The sequence below is a fragment of the Argiope bruennichi genome, chromosome X1 (genome assembly GCF_947563725.1).
Source record: "Argiope bruennichi chromosome X1, qqArgBrue1.1, whole genome shotgun sequence".
Lineage (NCBI taxonomy): Eukaryota > Metazoa > Arthropoda > Arachnida > Araneae > Araneidae > Argiope > Argiope bruennichi.
The window spans coordinates 20020997-20048351 of NC_079162.1; the positions used below are offsets into that span (position 1 = coordinate 20020997).

Consider the following 27355-nt stretch of genomic DNA (forward strand, 5'->3'; position numbering starts at 1 on the left):
TAAAAAATTTTCTTATTATTTTACCATTTTTTAATGCTATTTATTTTAAATCCATTAGATGAAACTTCTTTTTGTAAAACAATTTTTTTCACTCACTAAATAGCCTTCTCCTTCACCATGTATTTCTTTCCCTTCTTCTGACAGGAGTTTTGCAGAAACACCAAAGAATGGAAAAGACTGAAATATACAGCAAAAACAATTTTTTAGTGTGACTATTTATTTGTTAATCCAATTAATAAAATAATCATAAAAATTCAGAAGTAATAAAATTAATTGATTGAAAAATATTCAACTCTAATACTTCAATAAAAATAAATCCGATCCAATATTAATTACTTAAAAAGGAATATCCATGTGATTGAAGAATAAATGCTGTTGTAAAAATATAATGATGCATTTAAACATGCCAATAACTGTGGTATTCTTTTGTGTCAATTTTCACGGTTCGAAGGTACGGTATTTCATGGAATTTTAAAAATAAATATTGTTCTAAAAGGTGTATTCAATTAATCTTCTAATGACAGAAAAACTATGGTTCTCTTGAAAATAGAAAACTAACGTAACAGTAAAGCAATCAATTAAAAGTGCTAGAACGAATGTTATATTTACAAGAAACATCTTATTATAAAAAATTTGTTAGTACTTTGTAAAGAAGATATCTGATCATTTCAAAATGTAGAAGCTCGAATCAAATGTGGAGAAGTTTCTTTTCTACAGTTATTTTGAACTTCCGATATCAAAAGAAAAAAGACATCGGATTTTTTATTCAGGAAATTCATATTTGAAAATTTGAATTAAATTTAAATGTTATATTTACAGTAAGTTCAGATAAATAACAAGAAACAGTACAGTAACAGAATTACATTACAATAACAAGAAATTTATCTTATTAATACAATAAAATATAAATTAAAATTTCAAATTATATTAGAAGAAAGGCAATCAAAAATAAAACGGATTTCATGTTAACAAATTTTTCTCTTTATTTTTGGATATTATCAGCCTTATATTCGAAAGAATTTTATGAATGCACTTGATAAAACAAAGATAGAATTAAATAACAAAAAAATGGCGATAATAGCACAATGAAAAATGATTTGCATTTCATAAATGCCTGGAAATATAAAAAAAAGAAATTTTTAGTTTACATTAAGAAATGCTTTATTTTATAAATGGATTTATTTAAATTATTATATCATTATTCCACTCCATTATCAATTACTTGATCTTGCAAATTTTCTAAAGAAACTTCATTTAAAAGCTGTGCAACTGATCTTACCTAAATCATACAAAATATATCACAGGTTGTTTGAATGGGCGTGCTGGCCTTAATTTCAGGATTGGTTTGCGTAATCCTTGTTATATAATTTACTCTGTGAAATGGTTACAAATCCGTTCCAGAACGAATTATACAACAGTACACTTTATACTCTCATGCAGTGATTGCATTTCTCTTCATTTGACTACATCTCAAAATGATGTGTTCCTTTCCAGATTAAGTTCGACCATTCTAATATATTCTAAACTACTGAAAGTTCTCATATTCATTCATACAGTAAGTTTTAAAACTAATTCACAATGTATGTGGAATTACCTCGTTGTAAATCTGTAATCAGATACTGTCATATCTTGTAGAAGCTTTGGAACTTTCTTGCCATCTAATTGTGGCTCAAAATGGCCTGATACTTCTCACCAGTAGCCGAGCTCACTAAGCTTCGCCTCGTATAATAACTCAGCTAACTCTGAAACTGAATTGTGAGCTTTTTATGATCTGGAGAGGTGAGAAGTCAAATATTTTGAAAATTTCTTCGTATCACGAGAAACAAGGTTTGTCCAGCTTCAAGACCACACATTTCCCAATCAAGCATTTGGCTCCAAGTCGGCAAAAATGTCTCAAAGTCAATATCGCCGCAACATCACTTTTGTCAGTGTATAAAAATAGTAGGCATTTTAATTTTAATCTAATTTAAAATTATTAATTTATAATTCAATGTTATAAATATTATGGAATCTTGAAATTTATTTTTGCCGTATGTATCACCAAGTGGCGCCATCGAATGGAATCAAAATGTATTTAAATTAATCGTATGACTGACAAATAAGATCTGATAATATTAACGTTTTATTGTCATCGTGAATACAAAAATGTATAAGATTTGAAAGCTAACCCATTAGAAAGCGAGTGAAAAATCAGTAAAACTTAAAACTTAAAAAAAATGAAATAAGTTTAAATAAAATATTTTTTAAGTAAATATAATTACCGCAGATCCTGGTTTCAGGGTTGTGCAGCCAGGTAACGGAGTGATCACAATGCCACCCTGCAAAAAAATATGAAACCACAGGAAAATTGGTGACTCAAATGTTGCTTTCTTGGGGTTACACAAATAAAAGCTGAAAATTTTCTAAATCTAAATATTAAAAATAAAATCTAGGCGTATCAAAACAATTTTTAGACCTTTAATTTTACTGTACGTTTCTCAATGTGCGTAAAACAGCTGCTTTAAAATTTGATGAATAAAATTAGAATATCTTATGGAGCGTAATTAAGTTAATTGTGATATCTAATGTTTCCTCTTTTTTCGAAAGATAAGCACTATTTTGCTGTAATCTTTAAAAAAATGCCTAATTCAGTTGAGGCTTATAGCATTAAAATTGAGTTTACTGATTCAACTATTATTTTTATTTAATCTGAGCCATGACCATTTGCAGAAAAACACAATGAGGCTTTACTGAAGAGAATGGCAAAAGAAAAAGAAGTTGCTGACGTTTAAAAACTCAATAGGGAAAAATTTCCCTGTATTGAAATACATTTGCTGAAATTAAAGCAAGAAAAATAAAGTTATTTTTTTATTTCAGTATGATGCTTCTGTAAGGAAGTAGGTCTCTTGTGTTTTCCACAATTTCTACAATTTTTTTTTTAAATTTCTATTTTCAATCCATTTTGAAAAGAATTACACTGAACAAGATTTTTCTTCTCAACCTAGGACCTCAAATAACAGAGTCGTGCATCAGGGTGGATTTGATTTTTCTTTCATAAGATTGTCGAATGAGATAAGATACGCAGAAAACTAAGAATATATATTAGAATTCAATGTACCAATGGTTGAAATATAAATAACAGCAATAAGAAAAATAAAAATAATGTTAAGACACGAACTCGAAAAAGACTAGAATAAAATGTAAAAGTTAAATAATATGGAAAAGCCTTCAAGTACATGAAGAGGATGAAATGTGGGTTTTCTTGAAATGAAAATTTTAAAGATAATTTTAGCGGAAGCACTTTAAAAGCTGTCTTAAAAACTATACAGTTTATTAAAATCTGTTAGTCAATCAATATGTTTCTAAAATGATTGCAAACAAGAAGATTTTCTGCTATGAACAAATCTATGTGTATCTCCATCATGCGTGAGAAATCGCATCATCGCGTCTATTTCTAAGAGCCGCTTTAATGGCATGACGTTTTTTTTATTTGTTTAATATATGCCATTTACCTTGCCATTGATAAAAGCCATTTACATTACCATTCATTGATGGTAAATGACATATCAGCACGGTACAAAAGTTCACAATGAAAAAAAAAACGCTCACGTCATTTGAAAGCAATTCTGAAAGAGAACATTGCAAAGTATCGAAATTTCCTTACTGTTTCCGTTTGCCAAAATGTGTCAACTATTGGACATCGGCCATTTCCAACTACTCTGTGATACCAAAGCCAGGCTTCCGGATTGATCGGTTCGCCGACACTGCCCAAAAGGCGTAAGGATTCGCGTTTTGTTCTTGAAAAGAATAAAATAATTATTTCAGATGAATTTGATAATTTATATGATTTTTTTATTTAAAAAATAACAGAACTTTAGCACTCACTTACTTCGTGACAAAATCATCGCTAAAGCGCATCAGTGCTCTTATTGCGGTTGGAGCTGTATAAAAGATGCTCACCCGGTACTTGTCAATTATATTCCAAAATCTGCTAGCGTCTGGATAAAATGGTACTCCTTCAAACTAGCAAAAAACGAAATACTGCGAAATTACAGAAAAATTCTAGTTGCATTCGTACAGCATTTTTGAAAACTGCAACAAGAATTTATAAATTAGTACAATTTTTTTCTGAGTAAAACAATATTCTTTTATAATCTATATATATAGAGAGAGTGTCCCAAAAAAGTGGAATAAGTTTTTATTTCTCTAAATATTTTACTTAGAAATATACTTACAATTACAAATTTTCATTAAATAAAATGAAAAATTGTTCGAAAACATTTTAGTTTCTATGGAGATTGATAGTAAAAAGTTTAAAAATTAAATTTTTGTACATCCCCCCATGCAGCTAAAGTTTCAATTAGTAAAATATTTTCTTACGGTCATTTATACACACACAAAGTTTCATGTTTCTATCTGCAAGATTTGTAGAGATGTGCTCATTTATAAATTTAGAGAGACAATTCACAAATTTAGATAGAAACATTAATTCAGCATGGTGACTTTATTCGATATAGAAAAACTGCAATATTCAAATAATTATATAATAATACATTATCCAATCATCCTGCCTTCAAAGAAATTTGCTATTTATGCATAATGTTGCCCTCCTTGATTAGTCGACAGTTGTAACTTCGACTTTATAAGGAAAAGAAAAGAAATATAAGAAATTGATCAATTAGTATATCTCAGAAAAATTAATGGACTGCCTAATAAGAAAATAAAACTCTTTGCTCGCAAACTGTGTATTTTCTAAAAGAATGACGTTTTTCATAACAAGGAGCTTATGGAAATGCCAACGATAGATAGACGATAGAATCCCTGTAGATAATCATAATGCTGGCTTAGTTATAAAAGAATACAAACATCGTTTTCTGAATTGCCGGTACCATTATATTAAGTGTGTTTACAGAACAATTTACCGATATTAAATTACAGGATTCTTACTTGTACGGAGAGGAACCAGGAAGATGAGGAGTTACACGAATGACACAGAAATTAGCATTTTATCTTTTTTACAAGTTTACCCTCAATAATCAGTTCAGAGCTCAGTATTCTAAAAACAATAGTATAGAGAATATTCCAACTTAATAACTAGGATGCATACAGCTTCGTGAAGTCCATTAACAATTACAACAGTTATATGGATGATCAAATGATACACAATTGAAGTCTAGAATTTTGCGATTGGGCTTGAGGTAAAATCATATCTTTCTTTTCTTAGAAATTCAATTTGAATAGGCGAATGTCGCTTTAATTGGAAAAGAAACATTATTCTTCAAAACGATCTCTTTTGGAATGGTTAATTATAAATGAATGTCCGGTTTTAATTTTTTGTTTATTTGAACCTCATACAATCTCACGACCCTTGACAGATTTAAACGAAATTTGGCTCACATGTTCCTAAGCCTCTAGAAGGATTAAATGTGCTCTTAAAACAATTGCTACGTTCTGTAAAAGGGGTGAAGTCACGCAAATTGCTTTAAAATTTTCCATTATAACTTTGTAGCATATCAACTCACAAAAGTTACTTTCACTATGTCTGACATGAAATTCAAAAAATTAGCTTATCAGCGGAATTAATTACATTTTCATACGATTTTTCTCCAATTTTAATCAATTAAAAAGTTAATTTAAACGCAATCAGTAGAAATTCAATTTTTTTCATAGAATACTTTCCATTTTTTCAATAAAAATTCAATTTTTTTCAATGCTAAAACTGCTTTTTTCAGACACTTTCACTTTTGATTTTATTATGCAAAATAAGTTCTTTTAGTATGCATTTAGCGCTATCGTTTATTTTTTTACCTTGTTTTACTAATATTTCAGCACTTTTACGTTTTTAATAATCGCTGCTGGCATATGAAATGCCTTTTCTTTGTTTTCTTTTAGCCTGAGTTCATTCAATAAGATTTTAATTCATTTATCTGAAATATTTAGATTAATATTGAATTGAGTTTCAGTACCTTAGGAAGCATACATAAAATATTTATGTTTCCTTTTTTTATATAGAACAGATAAATTCATGGAAGTCGCAGGTGCAATGGCTCGCAGTAAGATAACCAAGTTTTGGGCAATTAAAAATATGATTCTTAAAAAAAAAAAATCGATGGAGCAGTGACGGGAAATTTGCTTTTCATTTATCTTTCACTTGAATTGCGCCACATTTTGATACCATCAAATACAAGTTAATATCTAAGAATAATAGCACACATTTTAACCACGGGAGTAACTTTTCCCAAATGTGAATACTGGGTGATTCCAACTTATTAGGGATTTTAGTTTTTAGTTTAGTTATATTTTGGGGTGAACTTCGTAATTTTATACAGCGGCCAGATGACGAGGACGATACCTGAGCTGGAACCCCCTCTCCTAACTTCACACCACGCCAGTTGAAGGACGTTTGGCCCCGATGGATTTGGCGTGAACCAGGCCCGCTTACACGACGGTTCTTCGGTGGAATCGGGCCTCGAACCTGAAACCCTCCGGTTTCGAAGATTGGACCTTACCACCAGGCCACCGCGGCTCAGCCTAGTAGGAGAAGTAGACAATATGCGAAAGGGTGAGCAAGAGGATGCGCAATTATTTCGTGATCCTTGCATATAAAGGACCGCGGTGGCCTGGTGGTAAGGTATCGGCTTTGGAACCGGAGAGTTTCAGGTTCGAGACCCAATTCCACTGAAGAACCGTCGTGTAAGGGGGTCTGTTGCACGTTAAATCCGTCATGACCAAACGTCCTCCCGCTGGTGTGGTGTGGAGAGAGGGGTGCCAGCTCAGGTGTCGTCCTCGTCGTCTGACCGCGGTTCAAAATTACGAGGTCCGTCCCAAAATAGCCTTAGTGTTGCTTCAAACGGGACGTTAATATAACCAAACCAAACCTTGCATATAAAATGCTTCCTACGTTATATGGATTGAGAAGTTGCAATTTGGTCAGGATTTTGATCAACCAAGGCAGGGTCCGCAGAAAGTCTTGTATGCAAATTTTGGTGCGTAATGTGATACACTTACAAAATGTTTTTTTTTTTTTTTTTTTTTTTTGAAATCAGCTACTTTACACTTATGGCACATTCGTAGATGCCTGTGCTTCGTAAAATGCAAAAACATTTTAATCACTTGTGATAAAAATCAAGCTCAGCAGTGTCAAACAGTGTCTTCTAGATCATCTGGTAGGCGTTTCTTTCAATAATTTCCTCTGTGATTTGACTCCTTTTTGCGTTTCCTTAAAAGTTTGTACGTTGAATTTTGAATCACATTTGTATCCCTATGTTGTTTTAAAATATACCTTGTATCTTTGTTCCTGGTATTAAATGTAAAGACGGTTTTCTATATGTTATCGTTTCTGTTACCAAAGAAATTAAAGTTATCCAATTTTTAAGCCAATTTAACACGAAACCAATCCATAAATAAGTGAGAATAAATTATTGCATTTGAACCTCTATTTTATTAATACATATTTCAATTTGCAATACTCTTTAAGGTTTTTCTTGAAATTTGATTTAATATTTTTGAGCAACTGTTTGTGACCATGTTTCCAGAACTTTCTGTTTTGTTTTAAAATTATTCGAAGAAAAGCAAATCGGCATTTTTTTATACATTTTTAACTTTGAAATTTATTGACAATTGTATCCTTTCCATCCCATATGCATGAGAATTCGCACTTTAGTGGAACTCCAATTTTTGGTTTCCTCTTCCCAAGAGACTAATTTTTTTTTCACTTAATACACTCAAAATTGGCAAAATTATTAAGATTAAGCATTATTGAAGAACGATAAATCAAAATGTTTCCCTTTGTCGGTAAATTCAAGCAGATATTTTCTTGAACTACCTCATTTTTCCAAATTAGCAATAAATATATGTTTTTGTAAATTTTTCTTTCACTAGAAATAAAGGGGAAGTGTTTCCTGACGACTTTAGTAAAATCTACGAATAATAAATTTCAAAATAAAAATAATTTAAAGTTCAACTCTCTTTCAAACCGCAACATTGCGTTATTACACAGACACACTTAAAAAAAATAATAAGCTCAAGATCCCGTCTGAAAAAAAAAAAAAAAAAAAAAAAAAAAGGAAATTTCGAAGATTCACATTTTAGTGCAACTAAATCCAGAAATGTGAAATTGCTGAGGAGTGTATTCCATTCGAATAACCAATTTATTTTTTGCATACTTTTATTTAAATTGAATTCATTCATTCTTCTAAAGATATAATTTTGTAATCTATTTATCATTCACTTACCAAGGAACTAGAGTTTTGAAATTTTGTACATTTGTGTGTTCTCCATGGCAATACACAAGTTTAATTTTTTTAAAGAAAATTGTGTGTCAATTTATTAATTTAATTTAATTATCATGTGAACGGCACTACCTGGTGGTGAATTTCAGAAAAAAAATAATTTGAAGATTATTCAGTATTTATAACAATTATTTATAATTTAAAAGTCAAATCGAATAAAATAATTCAAACGAAAAAAAAATGCCTTTCAGTACACTAATAGTTTTTGAAGCACTATTTTTATTCATATCTTTTTTAGTTTTGGCTATGGTTTATTTATTTTTTATCAATGTCTCAAGTATTTGCAAGTGCAATTTTTAAATTGCTGTGTTTATTTTAATCAGTAATCTGATTGATATATGATTATACTGACCATAACAGAAGTAGCAGCATTCAGTAATGGTCCATATGTGACGTAGGTATGACCAGTAATCCACCCGATGTCTGCTGTACAGAAATATATGTCCCTGTCATGGTAATCAAAGACATATTTAAATGTGGTGTAAGCGTATACCATGTATCCAGCGGTTGTATGTAGAATTCCTTTCGGCTTTCCGGTTGAACCACTAGTTTAAAAGAAGCATGGTATAAATCCCTTGATAATAAACATCTGATTAATTGAATCTGTATGATTTTCTCATCAGATAAATGCATAATTGATTGATAAGTAATATGAAGGATTTCTTACAATGTCAAAACCAGTTAAAGAAGAAATAATAGTAGCACGAGTAATAAAATTCTTTTGTCTAAGGACAAGGTGTAAACAGAAGATGGAAGAGCGACGATTTCAGTTCTTTTGCAGAAGTAATATGAATTAGTAGCTACGTGATTGAGTGAATCACCGAATATCATAGCATTAAAATATCTCCTCCATATTTGTTTTGGGAATGAATAAACCTAGTGTCCTTTATGATTTTTTTGTAATAAATATCCGTTTTCACAGGGAATTTCCAGAATTTTCGCTAAAACTTTAAATATCTACTATAATCGAATAATAAAGTTCAAGTCATAAATATTATTACTTGCTGTTTCTATTTCTTCACCTTCAGGCCAATATTTTGCTCTTCTACGTGAAGATTGTTTCCCTGTCGTTTTCATTTACTATTCCCATAAAACGCTTAATTCCGCATCTAACATAGTTATGGACTGAATATGCTACATGACAAATTCCTTTATTATTTTTTCGAACGCGGCTTCTGTATGTGGTTTGTAGAGCAATGAAGGGTTGTGATTTTGAATTTTATTATAGTTATATTAGAAAAATTCTTTTCTTTACATTTTTACTTTTAAAATGTTTTAATTACAAAAGCTTACAAAGATTTAAAAAGAAGAAGCAAAATGTCGAGATCTTTTGGGGTCATGTGATCGCGATATAAACGAAAAATGGATATAGTAAATCCTCTAAATCAGAGAGTTTAATCGGAGTGTTAATAGAAATTTTTGTGGTGCGTTCCTTCACAACTTTCGTACATTTGAAAAAAAAAAAGTGAGCTGTTAACAGAATAAACGAAACGAAATTCCACGAAACCAATTAATTACCGCAAATGTGGAAAAGAGTTACAAAATGAAAGGCGCATTTCTAGATAATATTTGAAACGCTACAATTATGATAGTCATAAATAATAAATAGTGGCTTTCTTAGATTATGAATACTTACGTGCTGCGAGTTGTTGTTATTTCCCTGGCATCATTGCACAGAATGTAAAAAAACTTTCCGATTATGTCCATGTAATCATATACAATGAAATGAAGTAATCTTTCAAAAACGCTGCTAGTTACTCGGGAAATAATTATACGAATAAAAACTAAAATTTAAATGATCTTAGAAAAATAGCTCTTCAGTACACATTTAACCAACCTGTATACTGAATGCAAGCTAATTCAAATTTTTAAATGACAATACCGATTGGATTCTTCTTAAATTAATTTGAATATCTATTTAATATTGCCATATGAACTAAGCAGTTCACATTTCATCTTTATATAGTTACATTAAGACATACCTCTAAATCTAACAATGGACAACAAAAGCCTTCTATTTTTTTTTAAACTGATATTAACTATACTGCTCTAACATCTCAGTTTTTGAGATTCAGTGTAATGAAAATAATGAAAACTTTGAAGAGTTACTCCTTTTTCACATGAAAAGAAAAATAATATATAAGCATTTGTCTTTTCGTAGGGAGCCATGTCATGATTGAAAGAAGCTTTGATCGTGGAGAATGTTAATGGGTAACTTCAAATAGTCAGCAATGGGACATTCGATATATCCTTATATTATGAGCCTACGAGTTTTCCGACGAAAGAAAAGTCATTAGTGAACCTTAGTCCGAAGTGATCAAATTATTGCTTCATCTAAAGCTAGATTTTAGGAAAACTTTGGATTCGAATAGACTTTGCTGTGCATACTATAACAAAAGAATGCTTAGGCAAAATTCAAAGCTGGAATTTTTTAGAGATAAAATTCCTTTGGTTAATTCTACAAATGAGGGTGAATTTTATTTATCCTTTCTGAAAATTCATGAGGTCATTGATTTAGTATGACCATAAATGTTCATTACTTGCGCTGCAGTTGGAGAATAAGGTTATCAGTACCCTAGTAGATTGGAATTTACAGAGATTGTGTCACACAATACAAGTTTCTAAAATGCAACAAAATAGCGTTTCCTTCTGTTTTGGTTCTAATATTTAATTAAGTTATTGCTGTTCAATTTTTTTCCTTGAATTCATTCAAATATTTTACAAAATTTATTCAGAAAAAGGTTTGAACTTACGTCTATATCCGATACCTACTTGAATGTGCTAGAGTAAAAGATACATTTTCGTATGTTACAAAAAGAGTTGGTGGGCAAAAGACAGCGCTTTGCTTTGCATTGAATTGCACGTGAAAAACCTATAAAGTTAGTAAGAATCTTTGGTACCAAAAATACACTGGCTTCTAAATTAACCGATTACGATAAGTCTTACTTTTCTTAATATTTACTATTATAATGATTAAAAACTCCAAGATATCTTATGTAATATCCATTTTTAATTTTTCTGACTTCATCTATTTCAAATTTCACTAGGCGTAAATAAAATGAAAATTCTGTACTTATATGCATTCTAATATTTAGCATTTAAGGGGGAATTGAAAGAAAAGAAATAAATGAAACCGCGACCATACCTTGTGTAAAGAATAAACAATGGATCTTCCGCCTCCATCCATTCTGGATCACATGTATTAGATACACCTTGCATTTCTTCGTGCCAGAAAGAGACGCCTTCTTTCCATTTGTCCTATAAGAATGACATCTATAGATTTAATTGACTGGCATTTGAAAATTTCATTTGATTTTAATGATATCTGCTAACATGCTCAGTTGTCTATGAGACCTTTTTACTGCAAGTTATGCTAGATGTTCACTTACAAATAGAAATCTCTTTTTTCTTTAGTAAAATAAAAGTAGATCAATTTTTTACAAATCTAAAATTGATTGTGACAGATTGGCACAGAATACACATGAAATTTTTAGGCCAAACTTCTCTTCCTGAGTCTATGTTTTTGGAAAATAAAAGAGACTTTTGTTATTGAGGCATGAGAAAATGCTTGAAAAACTGTTTTGGTATGATTCAGTAATAAATTTCTTGCTTTGAATACAAATCTTTTAAATAGTTTCTTATATTTCAAAACACGCATTATTTCTAGTATATAGACGTAAAAATATTGAGAACGCAATAGACTTTGGTTAGCAGTGCGGCACAATAGCGGCTTAGGAAATACAAACGGAGACTTCTGCAGTTGTGGGTGAGCCTGCTTCTATGCTGAAGCTATCTCCTGTAGTGGCGATTTTTACAGAAATTAGGCCATGGCTTTTGATGGATGGTATGAACTGTCTTTCCTCTTTGGTGCCTAATAGGATCACGTGACTCAAAAATCACGTGATATCTAAGCTTGCGCAGTCTATCTGCCATTAACATATTCCACCAAATGCGTGCTTACTTCCTGCGTGGTGTTTCGAATATTAGAGAATTTTCAGAGCTGAATGCTCGATTATTATACGTTTATAAATAAGGGAAATTTCGTTGTATTTTTATGTGTGTACATTTTTTTCTATTAAAAATATTATAATAAGTTAATAAATTTTGAAATTGTGACCCTTAATTTCTTATCTGCTACCTCCAGAATAAGGAGAAATTCCTAGATATAGAATTTTAGACAAATCAGTACAAAATAACGCTGATATAAGCGAAAAAAAAATTACAGACTGTTCCAAATATGCAAATGCAACAAATAGATCACTCTATTAATACCTTCCTTTTTGAAGTTTTAATTTTAGCTACAGTAACTTTGCTTTAAGATCTTTTTTTTTTTTATGTTTACAGTTATTAGTAATGAAGCAAGACGAAAAAAGAATTTGAAATCTATCCTTTTACTTATATATTTAATTACAAATAAATAATATATAAATAGTATTATCGGGACATATTGTTTAAATTAATAAAAAAAAATGTGGATATATTTAGCAATTAATATTAATAAAATGAGTTCAAATTAAAAGCTTTTGGAGAAACTGAAAAATGAAAGTCAGATGTTTATTTTCTGAAAATATCTTTTTATAATTGAAGCATAAATAACATTGTGCTGGTGATTTGAATGCTCAAGCTTCTAGTAAGAATTTTTTAATACATAATCTCTTTTTATCTGGAAGCGTAGAAAATAAAAAATAGTTATCTAAATGTTTATAAGATTTTATTTCGTATAATAAAATGTATTTCGAGAAAATTTAGTGACACTGCATTATCCACACAAGGAATTACTTTTGTTTTTATTGAATAGCGCTTTATTTATTCATATGTTTCAAGCTAAGTTTGTACAAAATTGTTCTTCTGTGCTTTTTTCACTAATTAAAAATCTAACAAATCATTTCTACAACAGTAATCGGGAGCTTCAAATGTCATCGGAGTAGAATTTTCTACATGTATAAATTTTTTCTCCTCACCTTAGCATTTATTTTTTTTAAACAAGGGAGAAAATATCTTAATCTAAAGCAATGTTGAAAACTTTCTTTGCCTTCTGTTCCATTTGAAAGATTCTATATTTTCGTAAGAGAATCCTTTTGTGAAGTTTACATACCACCTCCTAAAAAAATAAAAAATAATAAAAACGTGGAAATTATGCTATTCTGAAAGTTTTTGGCTATTCGATATATCTTAATAATTATTTGATGGAAACGGTTAAAATTTGCAATAGCGATGGTTTAGATATTGCCCCTTCGATTGGCTTAACATTTTTATGAGTTTCTATTTAAAAAATCTTTAGTGCAAATTTAAAAATGTGTGATATACTTTCATTTAAAAAAATATAATATTTGTCTCGTTTATTCAATATACTTTCATTTAAAAAATATAATATTTGTCTCGTTTATTCAATACATAGTATGATTTTTTTTATGAACATGCGAACCATTCAATGAAATTGCCGCTCCTAGTGATTTATTATTGGACTAGAATATTTCCATTGGCCATTGCTTTATGTTTTATGGCTTGAATAGCCATAAAACATAGCCATCGTCAGGTTCGAATCATACATAATGGAATCGAAGCAACGGCACGTCTTTTAAATCAAATATTATATCTTGTAAAAATACCACTTATCTTAATTCTTTTAATATACTAACCTAATAAGCCTGCCATTAAAAATTCCGCAGCAAATATTAATCGGCCAATGTATTTGTTACTGAGCTTCGACAACGTACCTAAATATATCCAGGGCCTTCTAACGGCTATTTTGATGATTTTACACGTTATTAAGAGAAAATCATGAATCTATATAATGTCTACGCAGAATATCAACTGGGCCTATTTGTGATTCTTGGCAAAGACGCACCGTGTTTAAACGCTGTCACTATTCCCTGTTAGAAATGCCTGCAAAGTTTTTGTAAGACGCGGATGAATACCTAAATGATTCAAACGTTTCCAAGCTCACTCTTTTGCTGATCGTCAGACTATTTGTGCCATCAGTTTTGGAAAACGCGACCAAATAAATGCGCGTTTAAAGTGTTCTGTTCTTATATTTATATACCCCAAGTGTCTTTTCAGAAAGTATATGTACTGTGATTTTTCATATCCCATATTGTTTTGAAGACAGGAACAATAACAAAATTTGCCGCAAAGTGACGACATAAAAATCGAGCGACGTGTCACGCATAGCCATTTTATTATACTTAGACAATATTTTTATTTCCGTGACTACTGGGAATGAATAGGTTTCATTAATGTTATTGTAGCTGCTGCATGAATTGGGCTAAGGCACTTGAAATTCCGATGATTTCAATTGAGAAAATGAGTGCACCAGTATGCAGTAAAGCATTATGAAAGTCAATCGGAGAGGGTGAATTCAAGTAGATACCTGCATATTAGTCTGCTTTCCAAGTTCGCTGTTCCCTACATGTCTGACCACTATAACAGCTTTCAGTTTGTGTCCGCTAGAAGTAGATAAAATAGATAACTTTTAATCCACTATTCATCAGTCTAAATTCTAGAAAAGGGTAAACAGCTGCATGCGTACTTTTCGTTGCAGATTTCAATGGCTTTTTCCGCTATAGATTTCAGATTGACAAGTTTTTGCCCCCTGTATCCACCATCTGGAAACGAAGCAAAATTTCAGGAATAGAAGATAACAGTTAATGAATTTCATAAAAACAAGTTTCTGAAATATAATATATAAAATATTTTTACTTTTTAGTCATTAATTTAATTGATTACTACAAATGTGATGGAATATCGTAATCATTTTCCCTGAAATTCCCTACTCGGTATTCAACAAAAATTTCATTACATTTAGTTAGTAACCAATAATAAAGTTATGAAAATATTAAGATATTGTATTGCCGTAGAGAACATACAAAATTTGAAGTCCATAAAGAAGTTAATGAAAAGTTGATTCAGAAATTTTAGCGGAATAAATATAAAATCAGATCTTGTTAAAAGTATTTTCTTATAAAGTCTCGGTATCAATTGTTTAGTGTGTTTGAGACACTAAATTATGAATTCCTTTTTTACTTTAAAAAAAATCGTATTTTACATATTTTATTTCTTAAAAATTTATATGCCTTTCAAGAATAACTTTTCCATTTTTTTTTTCAAAATCCTTTTTTGATTTTTTTTTGTGTGTATTTTTCAGTTTTTATATGCAAACTTCCCATTTCAAAGTATTTTTTGAAATTTAAAAAAAAAAATGTGCTTTGAATTGATTCTGAATTTTCGCAAGTATGGAGAAAGTGTTTAACACTGATGTTCGAAAACAGGATGCTAATCAGAATGCTCTTAAGCAAAGAAAAAATTCTTTTGAACTTTATCAATACGTACTCAAAAATTGCCGAATTCGTATCCAAATTACCACAATTCCAACTAAAAAAAATAAACGAATTTTATTAAACCGTATTTCAGTTGATAATAATAACAATATATTTGTAGTTTAATAGTTATTCTGATCCAATGATTAACAAGAGCTCCATTGTTGCCAATTCGTGAAACCCCCAAGATTCCCGCCTGTGTGATCGCATTGCTTCAAATAAATAATGTCGAGTAGTCAATAAGTTTCACTGTCCAGTTTCTTCTTGTAGAAACTGCTTTGAAAGCTTATTTTTGGCTACTTATCCATCGACAGCCGCAAATGTCAAAACATTTATAGATGAGAGAAAGGAATGCAGCAAAAGCAATAAAAAAAATTTTCCTTCATTCAAATTTTTTAATTAAAATCTCTTTATCAAACATAACCTTTATCAAGTCAGTAATCTAATCTTGGATAGAAGAGTTCTACAAAAATCACTACAAGGAAGTGACAGCGCACGAGCCGCTATTAGAGGTGGGTTATGAGGCTAAATCCATAGTTGACATTGTATTTGTGCTTTCATCTTTAATTTTATGTTGATTTTATTTATTGAATTTCAAGACAATTCTTATATTGTTATTTACCGCATCTATAACGCTTATTTGTCTTCATTTGTACATAGAATATATTTTATTATTGACAAAGCCGGTGTACTTTGTCAATAATAAAGTTATTTTTTAATGCCTCAACATCATTGTATATTTTATAAATTTGGTATTTGGTAAGAAGTATGTTTTATAACTTTGGGGAAAAAAAGAAAGGACACTCTTATGACAGTTACTTCTCGAAAAGCTTTAGAAAGGAGCGTTTGCGAGTGTAACTGTACTTGTCTTGAGATATCGGAAAAGGCATTTACACCACTTTCTTCTGAATTATAACCATACAGCAAATTGAAATTGTCAAACTACACTATCAGAATCTGGTGTAGTTTTTTTTTCACTCCCTTATTTCAAATAGAAAAGTACTAGTAGTGATTACTTACGTAATTAGTTTATTTACTTGAATTTGTACAATTTTTCAAAAAGTAATCCGGATATCGATAAGATATTTTTACTCAATATACCTTCCTGTATAACACGTACTATAGTGGATTGCAAAAATTTCTCTCCAATAAAAAATCTGGTGATAAAATTTTATAGCAAATTTCCCACATTTATTAGCCCTAAGTTTTGTCGAGTTTTTATGTTTACATGCTCAAACGCGGATAAGTAGACAAACTACAATGATGAATTTCGTCAAAAATTTGATAGATATCTACAAATTTGGTGTAAAGGTCACATGTGAGATTTTATATTTTCAACCTATCGTGTTCATAGACATATTTTTTTCGGGATCTAAAACATGGTAAAAATCTCGAGGTAGAATTTTCCTTTCTCTCATGAAAAAGTAAAATTCCTCTGTGAATTCTGTTAATTCACGAACTGAATCAGAAGAGATTTTTTACAGCTAATATATTCCAGACATGCAATAAAGACCGAGCTTGTTTTTCGATGAAACATTCTTCGCCCAATACTAATAAATATTATGCGATAAATTGAGATCCCATTTTCAAATTTATTATCTGTTCATTTGTTATTACTGTAACTTCGAGGAAATCAATTATTACTCATACGCATCTGTATAAAATTTTATTTAAGCAAGTGTCTGTAAATACTCTAATAACAAAGTGAAAGCAATGAAACAGATAGGAACCTGATCTTTTATATATGACAAGTGCTAATATTTCATATTCATTGGATTTCTAGTTTTAAATGTTTTTTTTTGTTTTTTTTTGGTAATTCAGTCAACTATTTTTTTAATCAACTTACCTACTGCCCTCCACCCGCCTAGATCAGTGGCTCTGGTAGTCGGAAATCCGCGACTGTTTTGATGCGCAGTAAATTTTTACGAAATTTTTCAAAACTAAGTAATTGCTAGTTTGAAGCTAATAGAAATCTCAAATATCCTGTTAAAATATGCATCTTTTCCGAGAATGTCGATCATCTCGCTATTTTTCGAAGTCATCAATCGTTTGACTAGGAATTTTAACTACATGTGGGACATATAAGTAGTCAAAGAGCTAAAAGAGTAAGCTTATTGTCTCTTTGATCATTCGAAAGTCGACTTTTCTTTTTTTCCCTAATAAATAATGTAAAGTAATGTAATTATGTAATATAAACTATGAAATAAAACATTGTGCTCCGATGAAATATATTTAAACAGAAGTATACCATAAAGAGTAATGATATCCTAAATTCAATCTTGTAAAGGTGAAATCAAATTTCTGTACACTTGCTGATATGCTGGAGATTTGAAATGTTGTATATTTGCATGCTTTCATAATATTTTTAAAACATAATCATCAGTTTATCAATAAATTTTCTAACATTTCTATTTGATATCCGTGGTACTACTTGAAGTTACTTTTCAGAAAAATGAATTATCATACCATAACAATATAAATTTCTAGGTAATTGATTCTGTGAAATAAATTTTTTAAACTTTTTAAATGTATAAAATAATTAAAATTACACTCTTATTGCTCCATTAAAAAACAGAAAGAAGTTTCAAAAAATCAAAAAAAAAAAAAACATAATAAATCAGAGTATATTATAGAATATAATAAAATTCAAACAAATATAAAAACGTGATAATAAATCAAAACAAAAATGTAAGAGCTTGAGGCACTCTAAATAATATGTTTTACAGTGAATATCATAAAAAGAAATTTTTGAAAAATTCAAATATTTTATGAATGTAATTGAAATTCCAATTTCTTTTAGTTATATTGTACGCTTTTCTGTTTTTGCTTTGACTTCTGGATTTTTAATTAAAAAAACTAGTATCTGCTTTTTCGTAGATTAATAATAATGCGCCCTTTCTTTATCTATATTCTCAAACTGAAAATTATTAGCATCAGTTTCACTTGTCATTATTTAAAACTGTAGCTTAATTACAATAAAAGATAGAGCTTGAAAGTCTTCAGAGTAAAAGGATTTTTACCTGCCGTGATGAGAAGGGCCGATTTTGCGTCTAGAATTCTTTCTGCAAGGGATTCTGCAGAGTAACCACCAAACTGAAGAAAAAAAATCATATATAAGGAATGTAATAAATAATAATTGTAGGTTCATCATTTGATGTGAAAAGTTGCTTGCAATAATTTTAGATAAAAAGATGGTGAATAAATATTTGTTGATCCTTTTTTAATTAAATCGAATAAGCTAAAATGAATTCATGCAGCAATTTATAAATTTCATGGCGGATAGAAAATACCGGTTACACAGTTCATGTATTAATAACTAAAAGTCATAAAAATAAATTCGTTGATACTTTTTTAACTACATCGAATAAGCTAAAATTAAGTCATTCAGCAATTTATACATTTCATGGCGGATGGAAGATACCAGTTACACAGTTCATGTATTAATAACCAAAAATCAGGAAAATAAATTTGTCTTATCTGACTGTGTTCACAAATGCACGTTATAAAAAGTAAATTGTAAATTGATGTTAATATAACATAAAATAAAACGCAGACAAATTTCAAATGAAAAGAAATGATGAATAGAAAGGAGTTGATCATGTTATGAAAACAATTTCTGATGCAGAAGAAACAGAAACTATGAGGAATGTTCAATGGTGATGACAAATTATCTAGACATATTTGCATACCAAAGATATACTTAATAAAAAAAATAATTAAAAAAACACATTGTTTTTTGTTTTGTTTTGTTTTGGCCAAAAAAATTGGATGGTTGGAAGAGTTCTCCACTTATATTTGATAATGTCCTGTCATTTTGATAAATCTATTCTAAATTATTGGGTTAAAAAATTATGCTAGTGTGAAATTGTAATATCAGTTATAGATTGGACGTTTCTCTCTTTTGGGACCTTTCCGAAAGCATACTTACCACAATGGAATGAACGAGTCCCAGACGCACACATGCCAGCATTGCCACAACTAATTCCAGAATCATTGGCATGTAAATGGCCACTCTCTCGCCTTTTTTCACACCTGAAATGGAACAATTTAACTGTTGAACCAAAGGTTTTTTTAAATTTATTTTTTTATGTAACATGTTTCACGATTAGAAGGATAGAATTTGGTCCTAGATTTTTTGCTCATTTCCTGGTTTCATCAAATTTTTTATGCTTGTGATTTCTCGGTTAGTATACCATTTTAATATTATCAGTTAATCGGACAACTGTAATTTTTTTCAATTTCGATTCCATATGAATTACGTGACTTAGAGAATTTAAGAAAAAATATTTCAAGATTCCATAATATGTATTTAATGAATTATAAATCAAAATGGAGGAAATATTTTTGAAATCATACTTTTACTACATTGATGAAAATATGATTTTAAAGTTTCTTTTTATTTTATTTATTATTAAAACTTTAAATAGAAAAATAGTGTGCTAGATAGTTCTCGTGCTTTAACCCAAAATTAATAGTCAGACAGTCATTTTAATCTTAAAAACAACTTTATACAGGATGTTTGAAAAAGTAGAACAGAAGTTTATTTTCTTAAATATTGCAATTAGACATATGCTTTCAATTCTAAAGGTTGATTAAATAAGGTATGATAATATTTTGACTTCTATAGCTGATAATAAAAAATTACAAAAATTTAATTATTAAACTGAATTTGTAATGTAAAAAACGAGAATTAGTTAAATATTTTTTTATTTATGTATAAGAACATAAAATATCACTTAAACCATTCTATTAATATATTTGACAGTTGTTTCAAGGTATTTATCGTAAAACATTTTAAAAATAATGCACATATCACAACAGCTTACTTAAAAAATGGAATCAGAAAATAATGCATTTATTAATTTTAAAAGTGCTCAAATGATGCATCAATTGAAAGTCAATATACAATTATTTTTGTATTAATGGTCAATAATACAAAAATTGAGCTCCTTCAACAACTATACAAAGCTACATTCGTCAAAATACTTGAGTACTCGCGATAATAGTTTTCATTACTTTTGACATCAAAACTGGCTTCTTGAATTCGTTGGCAAAGATCTGCTACGTTTACAGAAAGAGTATTATACATACAGCTTTATCAGCAGGAACAGATTTTCGCTTGTTATACACAGAAAAACTTAAGTGGACCCTTAAAAAAAGGTCTGGAGGCGTCAAATCAGGTGAAATGGGAACAAAGTCAACAGCTCATTGAAGGCCGATTCACTTATCAAGAAATTCCGCATTCAACCATCTTCTTACATTTGACGTGGAAATAACCTTAGTGTTGCTTTAAAACAGGACGTAAATATAACTCAACTAAGCCAAACTGCAGCTGATGTGAGGTGAGGAGGAGTATCATCTAATTACAAACATATATGTGGAAGTACTGCCACAGACAATTCGTCCTGTAGTTCAGTGGCACAGTGCCATTTAAAACTCAAAGAATATATCAACCAATATTCTACGTACTGCCGTACGGAATGGGATCAACAAACGAGTTACTGAAAATGCCACATAACAGATTTATAGAAAATTGTCATTGTTGACGAATCCATTGTATGTAAAAGGGATTTTTGTTGTTCCTAAAGTGACGACTGATGGATCCATCTGGATCAAATCAGTCTAATCAGTCAGGATGGTTCTACCTGAAGTCAGAGTCAACAGAAATACTCTAAACATCGGTCCAGATCTTATGATAGCTGTCCATAATAGAGTCTACGAATTCCGAGAGCTACTAGTAATCACTTTCAAATATTCTCCACAATGCATATTTTGCCTTAACCACTCATGCACTATTATGAGGGTAACTTAAAAAATAAGTCAATTTCTGTGTGTATAATTTCTCAATGCCGTCTGTAACGCTGGGCGGAGCTACTTCTGCTTTAGATTTCCATAAATCAGAGAGGTAGTTCTTATATGTGAAAAAAGTTAAGCATGAATAGAAATTAGTTATAGGATGGTAAACTTCACGTTTTGTTCACTTTTTTTGTTCGATGAGCTGAAATTTGCAATTATTATTGTTTCGATTCATTATATATATGTGTGTGTGATTTGAACGTTTATGAATTTTTTTAATTCATAGAATCTCAGGCCTTTATTGTTTATTTTTAATAATACTATAAATTTGCATCTAAAATGCACTACAAATTTTATATAAATTTTTAATTTTTTCAGCACTTTACCAATGAGCCTGTGATTTTCTGCTACAACTTTAGTTAGTTAATCTGTAACAAGCAGATTAAGAAATTGTCAACAGGATAACTGCCCATCTATACGGGCACATCTTTTAGTTTGTAGAGTAATGAACGCCTCATCCTTCATCGTTCCTTCCCTCAGAAGAAAAGATCTTGAAGTGTGCATGCGCCGAGCCCTTCTCTAAATAGTCTTCTTAGAAGAATGCCGGAAATTTGTAAAACGGCATTTGTATTTTTCTGCAGTTAAGCCTGCTTAAATAATCAGCATTTCAAAACATTCCTCTTTACTGAAATATGTTGTTCGCTTAGAAAGGTTAATATCACATACACAATTGCGAACAAAGAATTTTATATTTTTGTTCAGTATTCAGTATTTTGATGTATTTTAAATATACAATTTTTCAAACTTATTTGCCATTCTTTACAAAGTCGAAATTACAACTGTAGGAAAAAAAAGTGTGATTAGTAAATTTTCTTCATGTCTTGTTGATTGAATGATATACTATTAGATAAATATTTGCATGTGAGAGTTTTTTTGAATAAATTTGGATTTCTAAAATAATTGTTTTCATATAAATGGTGATAAACCCATTTAAATTTAGATATAAACGTATCATGGCAGTGAATTTTACTAATTGACATCCTTTCGCTATAGGGATAGTAAAAAAATTTAACATTTTTTATTATCAACCACCATAAATATCAAAATATTTTCATATAATCGCCTACATTAATTAATGAAACTTTAGAATTGAAAATATATATTTAGTTGTAATATTAATAATAAGCTCTTGCCGAAATAAGCTCTTTTCCCATTGACAACTTATTTGCTTTGGGCACATGCAAAATATTTAAATGCAATTGATACAATAGACGTCTTATGTATATACAATCTTTAGATTAAGTTTGACATGAAAAATATTGGACGCAGTTTAAGTAATTTGTTCACATGTCATCGAATCTATATTAATACTGCACTCACAGCTACCAAACGCATACTTTGTGGAATAGGAATGTGTACCTCGGAGCGATGTTCTTAAAATTTAAATTAACCAATTTTAAATGAAAATTTACTATTTTTCTACGATGACTTCAGAAAATATTATTTCAAAATAATTTTTTGATCCAACTTTCAGCTTACTGACCTTCAAGAAGAATATTGATTATAAACTTGATCCTTCTAGGAAGAGGAGGACATTGTTTTACTTGTGGATTAGTCTTTAATTTCAAACGAAATTCAATTGCGCTAGCGTATTTTCTCTTTCAATAAAGATTTATAGTTTTCAATATCGTTTAAATTAATCCATGATGGATCTGTCGATGGATTCAAAAATTCTTTTCCTCAAAAGGCTTCCTTTTCTATCATATCAATTGATTTGTCGAACAATTTTCTTCCCTGCATTTTTAATAAGATTTGCGATACTTTTTATTGTATATATATATACACACACACGATTATTTATTATTAGTAATATATATATATATTATACAATACTGCACAGAGGTCATAGGTAAATTTTAAAACGTTAGAGATAAGCATATTCTTCAATTTGGGAAAGCCCTTTAAATATCGTAAAGAATTATTTGTTGTATCGGCACATTTAAGTCAATAAATGTGCCAATGAAAAATTTCTGATTTAAACATTCCTCTGGTAAGTCGTATTCAGGAATATATATTTGTCACACTAACATTTGAACAAAAAAAAAAAAGTTAATTCTTCTGAGACTGAGTTATGATGCTTGCATATCACTATTTTGGAAGATTTTAAATGATTTCGATGCTACATGTAACAAATCAATTAACGTAGAGAAATTCCTCGAGGCGACAGTTTGTAGTCTTAAAGCAATGGAACTCAATGTTTAATAATTTAAATGAGCAGAAATGAATTACGAAATGATTTTGTGTTCCCCATCTTTCAAGTGATTAAAAGATAAGGCTAAAGGTTTCACTTGATCTTTCACAGAGTTTTCATTCATATTATCTCTTCCTAGTAACACTATCATAGTTAAAATGGCAGATTAAAGAGTCAGGACAAAGACAAGGGAAGTAAAATCTGGTATAGCAGTTATGTAGTTTGCAAGTAATGATGAGCAACCTCTATACTCCCCTCAACGAAAACCTATCTGCTTCACATGGAACCGGGTACTGAAGTCTTGCAAACTGGAGACTTTTTTTTTTTTTTCTGTAAACCCTTTGCTTAGTAAATCACAAAGAAATCAAATCTAGGAGGCCAACCAAATGGTTTCGTACGACCAGCAGACCACGGACACTGCTTTATCCTAACATGTGACGTATGAAGAATGTACAGGAGTTCATCGTGTTAGAAAGTTATTTCTGGTTGTTGGACTGCAAATGATGTTCTTGAAACACCAAATATGTTTTGCTTATCAAAGAACCCCGGGGCACATACAGCCCCATTAATTGATAGCCAAAGATTCCAAGCCAAGTATTAGGCTGATTGAATCGTCTTTTGTACCCACAAGTGGATGTTGATAGACATTTACATATCTGAGAGAATCCACATGCTGGATTTATATATATCTTATTTAACCACCATCAGTTTGCCGAAAAGTAGACGAATACCTTCTTCGACGAACGCCGATTTCCATATATTGAAATCAAAGTGCTAAATGTTCCTGTATGAGAGCCTTGATATGGTTTATTAAAGGTTCTTCCGAAAGCTAATGGAAGGCCCGATTTTTTTAGATTTATTAATTATAACTAAAATGATAATAATAAATTATGATATGTTCTGTAAAAGATTTTGACGATAATTCGATTTTGCACTTCACCAATATTTCGATGCTTGTAACCTGACATTAAATCCATTTATTTTGATAGAAACGGTGTCACATTATAAAGTATTTCTGCTTTTTTCAAATATGCGGGTTTTTTTGTCCTGTGCAATTTCTTTTTTTCCGATTTAGTGCATTTTCCACCGTACCAGAAATAGGACAGGTTTCCACTTGGACTCTTCTATCACCCCCATTAATTAGTCTAACAAGAATGTGTAACCATAGCTGCCATTAAATTTGGCACAATTCGCCATCAATTGTGGCTAGACAACCCCGATATATCGATAGAACTAACAATTAAGCTGACATGACTTTTTTGCAGACATGATGCATGTTTCAAATTAAAAACGGTTACCGCAATGCGACACATGAGGCTAACTACCCATGATATTCGTTTCTATCCTTTAGCAGGCATGTCTGAATTCGTTTACGAATATGAGGTCTTACCTTTCTGTTTCAAGACATTGGCGAATTTGCAGACTTCTTCGAGTAACTCTTTATAAGTAATTCTTCTAGTGTCGTTTAGTTCATTTCCTTCCCTGGAAAATAAAAGTAATATAAATTACATGATGGGCTGAAAAAAAGAAGACCTGCATTACTAAGTATAATAATAATTACATTTCACAAAATAAATAATTTAAGTTTATTTAAGAAAAGAAGAAAAACTACTGAGCTCATGTTTTGTAACTACATGAAAAGAAGAGAGTGCCTTTGCCAAAGTAAAATTAAAAATGTAATTGATGAGCTATTCCCAGTAATTCTAAAAATGAAAATGTATTATCTGAAGACTGAGTTTCAAATAAATTGACAAATTTATACCAAGCAACAACAAAAAATATCTCAAAAAATCTTTCAACGTGATTTGTATTCATTCTGAAGTTTTATTATATTCAAAAGGATGTACATTATTTGTTTACTGGAATTTCTGAAATTGTTATTTTAAAAATAATCCAAAATTTTAAATTAAAGTAATTATTTTTTTATTCATTAAAATTACCTACTTGTTGCGGTAGTTGCAAATATTTACTAAATCAGATCATTACTACTAGAATAATCTGAAAGTCCTGTTACATAGGGAAAATCTATAAAGTGTCGCTTCGTTTAAAGATAATATTTACACAATTCTAATATATTTGTAGAGTGCGATTACAAAATGAAGTTCAACTTGCATTTAGCAAGAGGGAGATAAGCGGGCGTGGATAACGTATCTTCTGGTGAGGGACATAGGGAAAAGAGTTTGTGGTTCCTGCAGCGCGGAAAGCACCGCTACTCACATTCAGCTGAATCTTGATGATAACTGGAAAGTGAATGCGAGTTCAATGAACTACAAAATTTTCTAAGAGAGAGACTAGGAAGAGAAATGAGGTCAAGGGATAGTCATCATAGAGGAGTCCTGGTTATAGAGCTAAGCTTAGAAGCTGAAGGATGGATCTGGTGGCTGGTTCAGTGGCGTTTTGGATAGAACCAATCAGAAGTCTGCAATGTGACTGTGACAATGGCCATGTCTTCCTGCGGGTAAATCGTAGAGAATGGTCAGATGCAATTTAACTTTTCGAAAAAATTGATCTGAAGGAGATTTCGAGTAATGAAGACGCATCTGTACTGAGTTCCTGAATTCTCCATCGACGAAAACTATCGTTCCTGTACTGTTGCAGCTGTCGACTGAGATTGAGCCCGAACCGTCCTTATTATGATCAGCCTTCTAAGGCAAAAGTAGCTCCAGTACTTGATGATGGAAGGCTGCTAACAGGATTTGCAACCGATTTGCCTCCCTCGACATCGTGGAATTGATGAAGATTGAGAAAGTTCTATAGAATAGGATAAGACTAACTACGGAAAGGCTTGATGGACTAACGCTATATAAAGATTGCCCTGATGTATACTCCGTTTTGAAAAGAAGATATATAGGCCAAATACTAAAACTCATGGGAAAGTGGTAGACATTTTTATTGAGTATTGAGAAGAATATTCATGATAATGAATACTATAATAAAACTTTTGATAAGATTAAAAAAATAAGCTTAAAGAGCATAGTTAACATACTGATGCTGAACTTAGTTGCAAATCTAGTGACGAAGATGAAAATTTTAATGATAGTATTGTCTATGATGTTTGTAAAAATCTAGAAAGTAACGTAAATGATTCAGTAATGCAAATTAATATTAATTTAGAAAGTATCAATACATGAGACGTTTCTGATAACAGGAATTAGGCAAACGCTAATAAAATAAATAATAATAGTGAAATGTATATTCAGAAATATGATAACTCTAGCAATATTAATGAAATGTATGTTGATGATTATGATAACCGTATTAACGTTAATGAAATGTATGTTGATAAGTGAGATAACTAGTAATATTAATCGTGCTAGTTATGATAGTATATGTCAAAGTGTTGAGGATAGGCACATTGGCCAAGTACCAGAAAAAGAATTAGTAAATAATTGTAATGATAATAACAGAAGTGTTAACATAGATAATAATTCATTGAATGAACTCCAAGCCTAAACATAAAGGTGATAACATGAGATGGTGAGTACAAAAAAAGGGAAAGGGGGCTATTAAGAAAGTTAACGTCGAAGGAATCAAAAGCTGCCCTCACAGTGGAGGGTAAAAAAGGAAGATGAAAGGGAGAATGAGACGCAAATATCGTTTAAGAAGTATTATATCTAAAATGTGAAAATACACGTAATGATGGTTTTCAAGTGCTAAAGAGAAAAAGAAGTAATAAAACTTACAAGGAATTTATCCCATATATAAAAGCAGTTGTCAGTGAA

The 27355-nt window shown here is 30.4% G+C and overlaps 1 protein-coding gene across 1 annotated transcript in view; it reads right to left on the minus strand.

Moving 5' to 3' along the window:
- The window catches only part of LOC129959066 (acetyl-coenzyme A synthetase, cytoplasmic-like), a 46139-nt gene that overhangs the window by 8408 nt on the left and 10376 nt on the right, over positions 1–27355 (minus strand). The window contains exons 2-12 of the mRNA XM_056071862.1: positions 25024–25115; positions 19515–19618; positions 18607–18679; positions 14800–14875; positions 14641–14716; positions 11416–11528; positions 8623–8815; positions 3869–4002; positions 3644–3776; positions 2262–2318; positions 97–177 (exon numbers count right to left, since the gene is read on the minus strand). Of these exons, the coding sequence (XP_055927837.1) occupies positions 97–177; positions 2262–2318; positions 3644–3776; positions 3869–4002; positions 8623–8815; positions 11416–11528; positions 14641–14716; positions 14800–14875; positions 18607–18679; positions 19515–19618; positions 25024–25115 (1132 nt within the window). The remainder of the gene's footprint in view (positions 1–96; positions 178–2261; positions 2319–3643; positions 3777–3868; positions 4003–8622; positions 8816–11415; positions 11529–14640; positions 14717–14799; positions 14876–18606; positions 18680–19514; positions 19619–25023; positions 25116–27355) is intronic.